The sequence below is a fragment of the Sinocyclocheilus anshuiensis genome, unplaced genomic scaffold (assembly GCF_001515605.1).
Source record: "Sinocyclocheilus anshuiensis isolate Anshui unplaced genomic scaffold, SAMN03320099.WGS_v1.1 scaffold648, whole genome shotgun sequence".
In the NCBI taxonomy this organism is placed as follows: domain Eukaryota; kingdom Metazoa; phylum Chordata; class Actinopteri; order Cypriniformes; family Cyprinidae; genus Sinocyclocheilus; species Sinocyclocheilus anshuiensis.
The window spans coordinates 1,262,472-1,269,673 of NW_015557156.1; the positions used below are offsets into that span (position 1 = coordinate 1,262,472).

General features: G+C 35.7%; 2 protein-coding genes and 1 long non-coding RNA gene across 3 annotated transcripts in view; 1 reads left to right on the top strand and 2 right to left on the bottom strand.

Annotated features, from left to right (window-relative positions):
• rps27a (ribosomal protein S27a) overlaps positions 1 to 1,111 on the bottom strand; it is a 6,822-nt gene extending 5,711 nt beyond the window's left edge. Inside the window, exons 1-3 of the mRNA XM_016473431.1 lie at positions 1,068 to 1,111; positions 900 to 964; positions 208 to 262 (exon numbers count right to left, since the gene is read on the bottom strand). Coding sequence (XP_016328917.1) covers positions 208 to 262; positions 900 to 947 — 103 coding nt within the window. The 5' untranslated portion in view covers positions 948 to 964; positions 1,068 to 1,111. The remainder of the gene's footprint in view (positions 1 to 207; positions 263 to 899; positions 965 to 1,067) is intronic.
• A 1,327-nt stretch (positions 1,112 to 2,438) lies between these two features.
• Positions 2,439 to 5,941, bottom strand: LOC107678209 (uncharacterized). The gene is made up of 3 exons (XR_001632926.1): positions 5,824 to 5,941; positions 3,428 to 3,535; positions 2,439 to 3,236 (listed from the first exon to the last, which is right to left on the bottom strand). It is a non-coding gene; the product is annotated as an uncharacterized LOC107678209 (long non-coding RNA).
• Positions 5,016 to 7,202, top strand: part of LOC107678208 (reticulon-4-like) — a 20,850-nt gene continuing 18,663 nt past the window's right edge. The window contains exon 1 of the mRNA XM_016473404.1: positions 5,016 to 5,589. Within this exon, the coding sequence (XP_016328890.1) occupies positions 5,166 to 5,589 (424 nt within the window). The 5' untranslated portion in view covers positions 5,016 to 5,165. The remainder of the gene's footprint in view (positions 5,590 to 7,202) is intronic.

The following is a 7,202-nucleotide window of genomic DNA, read 5'->3' on the forward strand; positions in this document are numbered from 1 at the left end:
GCCGGTACGAGACTCGAACCCACAACCTTTGGGTTATGAGTCCAACTCTCTAACCATTAGGCCACGACTTCCCCAGAAAAAGAAGCAACATTAGCCACCCTGGATTCGAACCGACAACCTTAGGAGTTCAGGGCCAGAGGCTTAGCAGAGTGCGCCACTCAGTTTAGATAGATAGATAGATAGATAGATAGATAGCAGGGAGCTTACCTTCCTTGTCTTGAATCTTAGCCTTGACATTTTCAATAGTATCAGAGGGCTCAACCTATTAACACATGTAGAAGACATAAATATTTGTCATAAATAACAGTAAACTGCACCTAAACCAATAGCTATTTATCATTATTGTACAGGAGACCAAGTGGAATCTAACTTTAACTTTTCCAAATCACAAACCATTGACTCCGAGGTCTAACCCTGATATTTTTGGTGTTTTTAACACATTTTGAATTTAAAATGATATCGTTGATACGTCTTTGAAATTATTAATCTGATATCTTTTTTTTTTTTTACATGTAACGTTAGATGATTAATTCTTACACTGTAACCGACACCTATTAACATTGAGGCTGTGAACTGAAGGAAAATTTTTGTTAAAACGGCATAATTAAATTAAAATCATTTCTATTGAGTATTCAATTGTATGCACATTTTAGATACAATTCATTAATTTGCAATCTCTACTGTACGAACGTAACGTTAGCGGAGCCACATGACTTGTCGCTAGCATTATTTAGGGCTTCCGTATAACTATTAAAATACAGCATTTACTTACGTTATAACTCTACCTATCCTACACATTTATACTTAAAGATTCATATAACACAATATAATTAGCCCGCATTGCAATAAAACAAAAGATAAAGTATCGAATTCTCTCGCACGGCTCGCCTATGCCTCACCTCGAGGGTGATGGTTTTCCCCGTTAGGGTTTTCACGAAAATCTGCATGTTTGTGTTCAATCCACCTGTGTATAAAACAGAAGTAAATGTTTCTGGGTCATTTTAAAGCATTTATATATCCGAATATCATATTTATTTCGCCATTATTCGTTCGTGACAGTCACTCACCACCAGCCCTTAGATGGCGGAAATCGAAAAGGGTCCTTCAAACGGTACAACGTGCTCTTCAGCGCTGTAAGGCTGCCCGACGAACTGCCTGAAGAGAAAAAAAAGTACACAAAAAGCGAGTTACTGTAAGTATTTAACAGTGTTAAAATGTTTCATTTCAGTTTTTAACTAGTAGTATATACGCCGTTATTTTAACCAGTAACATAACTGTTATGCTATAGCATTTTGTATTTACATTTTATTAAGCTGTTAAAATCGATTATTTTAATGATACTGAACACATTACACTGTCTGCAGATTCAAACATATCTCGACTGATAAATGTGTATTTCTACAGCTAAAACTTCACATTATTAGAAGTCTATTTCCTCAAAACACATTTGCCCCAAATAACAAATAAAATCTCATGTTTTTTTATTTTGTTTTAATTAATAGTATTTAAAAACTTTGCTGCCTAAGTGTTGTTTACTGCTTCGATTATATTTTGGAATTCATATCTTGTTATCATGAGCATGAACGGCAGAAATGTATATCCGGCACCAAGGGCGCTATAACAATACATGGAGAGGATTTGAGAGTTGCGCACCAGAAATGAAAATGGAATCAGTTGACTCACTGTGGTCACTTGGTGCATTCTCTGGTCTTCAAGCTCTTTCATATGCATGCAGTGTCCTACAAAGTCTTCCTGACAAGCATGCTAAGGTTTTTCCTCCTCTTTGTTGTAGGCCTATTACATAATACATCCTTTGCAGTCCTTGATGTAGCATATGGTCTTTGGCCAATATATCCAGTTAACTGCACAACACTTCTTATGTGAATATTGTGTAATCTTGGTTTTGTAACCAGAGGCAACAGCCTGTGCATAACATGGCTCCTGTTTCATCTCTCATTGCCAAAAATCTAATATTTTGCTCTGCAGAAGCAAAATGAGGAAATTGAGCGTTTTGTAGTTGTGCATCCAGAGCTGAATGACGTGAATTTCTGAACAGCATGTTCCCATATAGACATTAGCACACCATTTAAAAGAATGTAGCACAACTATTTACACATGAATATGCAATGGCCTTTAGATACGAAACAGGTGACCCAGCAGGCATGAGTGATTACTGTTGACATCTAGGTGCTGCATGCTGTTATAGAGTTGCTCCATGAAGAAAGCAGCCAGTGCAAGCTTGCAAACTGTGTGTGCCATGACACGTAGTATTCCAAAAACAGGACTGTCTGCGCCTGCCCTGTGATAAATGCTCAGGGGGAAGGAGCAAGCAGATACAGAACAACAGAAGAAGAAAAAACTCATAAAGGTTTGGAACTCCATCATTTGGAGTTAATGATGATAGAATTTGGGTGAACTATCCCTTTAATAAGCCTATTTTTATTTTCCATTCTAATCACCGATGTAAACAGCAATCGGCTGCTTAAAACATTCTACAGTATGTTGGGAATTTAAACACTAAATCCAGGATATGGCGTGACCTTACTTATAGGTGACCTTCATTGCTTAATTAGAACATAACACATAAATTATTAAAATAAACAATTGCATTGAACCTTAGATCATCAAAGATCATGATGATTGTGAATGTTTAAGAAAGGAAGGTCTGTGAGACTCCCTTTTCCCCTACTTAGTATATGACTAAAAGATGATAGCACTCTGTTTTCTGTGAAATAAGTATTGCACTACATTGACTCACTGCCATGAATTTCAAGATTACTGCTACATGAATCAGCAACTTGAATAAGGTGATTAAAGCTAATCTTTTCACTGTAAAATGGTTTTATTCTGAGATCGAAAAATATATTCCTGCATCCTTTCTCTCACAGAAGATGGATTATGACTTGACTTTTGCACAAGCCAAAAAAAGATAAGATCAGAAAGAACTAACTAGCAGGCCAGATTAGAAAATGTGCACCACACATCTCTACGATTAATCAATCAGTAAGCAAAGGGCAGGTTATCAGTCAGCCCACGTGGGCATGTCTCCAGCGCAGCACAAAGACCCTGCAGAACCGGTTTGGTACTTTGCTTCCCCATTGGCGTCTGGATGACAATGGAGACTGCAGTATCTGGAGAGGACAAACTATCCCTCAAATCTGCCTTTGTCTCCTTTTCACAGCACAGAGGACAGACAATGACATCTGCCCAGCAGACATGCACTGACTCACCACAATCTGCAATAAAACAAGATAACGAGAAGACTTAAAAGATGAACTTAAACATCTAATGATCAATAGCTCGTAAGTTGTGCTATTTTTGACCATAATTATAGTAATGGCTGCTAAGACTTGCATCATTGCTTTTGTTAAGGTTTTTAAGTGCACTATACATTTTTCAAGTGATGAGACTTACAGTTTTTACTCACACTAAAGGAGAGACCCAAGACATATCTATATATAATGATGAGGAATTTTACTAGATGTCTCGTCACAGTCTGGATCCACCTGGATTCCTTTGTTGATTGATCTTTCAGCTGCATGTTTGACAAGGAAAACATTTACATTACATACAGTATGTGCTCCAAGTACACAATGTTCAGAATTTCCTGGAGCACAGCAGAACAGCCGTAACCTACAAAGCCTGAGAAGAAATATGAAATAATAATAATAGTAAAAAAAGAAAGTAATTTATTGAACCTTTAGATAAAATCTAAATTTAGTTTTTGATTTGTTTCGTATTTTTCATTTCATAGCTTTGTGTCATATGGGTTTTTATGGCCCATATGATATTGTGAGAATATGGAGCTCATACTTGTGGAGGGGGGAAAAAAATCTAAATTTTATTAAGAAATATTCAATTTGCCACAGTTTCTGTTATTTATAAGGCCAAAAAGTAAAATGTATTTCTGATAATGTAAATCAATTAGATCCTTATAACAGTATAACAGTTTCCACTCTGTATCTCTTAATCTACTGTAGTAAGATTATATTTAAATACTTAATTTTTAATCAAATCCCTGTAGTTTTTATTTTGGGAGGGCGAAACATATAATGCAATGCAATGAAGATGCAGACAAAACTGATAAAAGTTCCACAACTGCCTGTTGTATAGATATTGATATTTTAACACTTTGACATTTTATTTATTTTTGTATGTTGAATCAATTAACCTAAGTTGCTTCAGTCCACTAAATGTTTATTAGGGCCATATTAGGGCCTACTAAGAATGTAAAAATTATTCATTTAGATAAAAATCATCAGAGATTTCACAGTAAAAAGACACGTGTACCGAGATCTGAATGGGGACAATTCATTAACATTATAAAAGGCCTTTTACTTGCTAAAAAAAGTATGAACTACCAATAAGAGGGCAAAAGGCATAGAAAATTCTGTGAAATAAGTTTTTCAGCAAAGTATATCATATAAAAGTGATATGATACAAAACACTTTACATTATTACAGATAAAAAGGGATCCAAGAGAGACAGTCTTGACTCAGATTCATTGGATCACACGAGTCTCTTTAGTTTATGTTGTAATACAACGACAAACACTGAAACATCTGAATAAATGTATGCGCAACAATATTCAATGACTTCGCAATCAACGCACAAGATGTTATGAATATAGTCAAGGTTAGAGTGTTGCTTGCATGACATCAAATGTGTAGTTGATTTCATGAAATAATGGCTACACTTTGCAAATACTAAGAACATATAACTATTATTTACATATAAGAATAAAGGCAAGCTATCAGTGCATTTTCAAACCACTGTGTATTTTAAAACTGCTTGAAATGCATCACTCAGCCATTTTCCACATTTCTGCTCAGGAAGAGAAAGCATGTGGCTGCCCCGCCCCCTTTCACTATCCACCCAATGAAATACCCACAAACTTCCATACCCCGCCCCTAATTAATCGCGTAACCTTGCACGCAACGAGGTGCTTGGGCGTCGTAGAACCGCCCTCTTTCACTATTCAGCCAATGAAATAGTTGGCTAAATTTGCATATACTTCCCCTAACTAAGCGTCTAGTCAAACAGTTGCGCCGTTTCTGCGTTTCAGGCCCGTGTTGAAACCTGAAGTTTTGCAAAGATATTTTCTCAGATATTCAAATCGAAAAGAAAAGTTACTCGTATATAACGGTGTGAAATCATTCTTAACGATGGATGATCAGACGGGTATAAGCTCCACGACACCTTCATATGGCTTTCAGCATGAAGAAGAAGAAGAAGAAGAAGAATACCGAGCAGACAAACACAAGAACTCGTTGATGGATGAAGCAGAGGATTTATTGGCAAGAGAGGCAGATGCTAAAGCGCCAGACGACGATGATATCTTAGATCTGGCTGGAGGAGCGAAAGATGCGCTGGAGAGGCACAGGTCCACATTGCCACGTACCGAAGAGCCTCAGCTGGACGTAACAGAACCAGAACAAGAACCATCATCCACCTCTAAACCAGAGCCAGAAGCTGTCAAACCAGCACCGAGCAGTGCGTTTGGAGACGCAACAACAAAAACGACGAAATCAGAAGAAAAAGATGAGAAAACTAGAGTCACGCCATCCCAATCTAACTCTTGTTGTTCATGTAAGTACATTATGTATTTGTAACTTATCATTTTGATTTTGATTTGAATTTGAATCGAGGATCTGTAAGTATTATCACTAACTAAAATAAGCATAATCAACTTTTTTTCTTTTTAATCCACCCAACATGTTAACATTACACCAGGAACAACTGACATGACGTCAGATCCGTTTGAATTATTAACGTTAACTTACATGTATTAATCAAGACTGACTTGCTTTTTACCTAACGTACCTTTTCAATTGCAGTAATACAGTTTGAGGTTTCTGATTTATATTTAAGTCTCCGATTCATATTTCTTGGGCTTATCTCAACAAGTGTTTTAACTGATGCTTATGCAGCATGAGTTAAAAAAAAAAAAAGCTTTATGAACTGGTTGCAGTCTAGAAATCAGTCAAATCTCAGCAAAAAAATATAATTTACATATGTTCATTTCGATTTGTTCGTAAAATAATATAAATGCATAATATAATAATATTAAAATATAAATAAATGTATTTTTAAATACAATATTAAATTGCTGAACACTTACACATTTTTGAACAATTACAATTTGTTTGTTTTTTAGCTAGTAAAAAAAATTTGATTAGCACATTCTGAACAATTAGTTTTAAGCAGTGTATTAGTAGTTTGTTAGTATGCTACACTCTAAGAAAAGCCTGTAAAAATAGTCTACTATGTTAATATGAAGACATTTTCCATATTGATTTTTCACAGGTTTTTTTTATCTACATTTTAAATTCCGCATTGTATTTAGTGTTTTTGGGTTACAGGGTTACAACGGATAATGGATAAAGTCCTGGAAAATTACTACCTTTTCCATTTTTCTAGATCAACTAACTGATCAACAATCACAGGTACAAGCTACTAACAAGGTGTATCAAGCGGCGCTGTGCAGATTGATCGGTGTTTGACATCAAAGCACCGCGAGAGCGATTAGAAATCATGCAGGTCCGCCTGCTCTCTATTAGCTCTCACGGTACTTTGATGTCATACACCGATCGGTCTGCGCAGCGCAGCTTCAAGTCGAACACACCTAATTATTATTGAACAATTGCAAATAGCAGTTAACTTAATTCACGTGATGTGTGCACTGCTAGGCATCTTTGGTTTCCTCTTTTTGTCTAATTTAGATGGAAAATGTGTGCCTTTTTATCATTTGAAATTGTCATCAAAATTGCTAAAAGTTGCCAAATAAATAAAAAAAAAATAGCAAAATTTGTTGCTAGGTGCTTTTGGAGGAAAAAGTTGCTAGGGTAATCTGAAAAGTTGCTAAATCTAGCAACAAAGTTGCTAAGTTGGCAACACTGAGCTTCGTTACTGCATACTTTGAACAGCATTTTGAAATAATAATCATTGGGGAATTTTAATGTCATCTTGATGGCTTTCCTTTACTGCCATCTTGTGGAGTATGTGTTACTGACACGAAAAATACATAAACCCACGAAATTGTGCTAGTTGTCAAACTGTTTTTATTAGAATTTAAAGGGGTCATATGATGTTGCTAAAAATAACATTATTTTGTGTATTTGATGTAATGTAATGCAATGTGTTTATGCGGTTTAAGGTTAAAAAAACACATTCTTTTCCACATACTGTACATTATTGTTTCT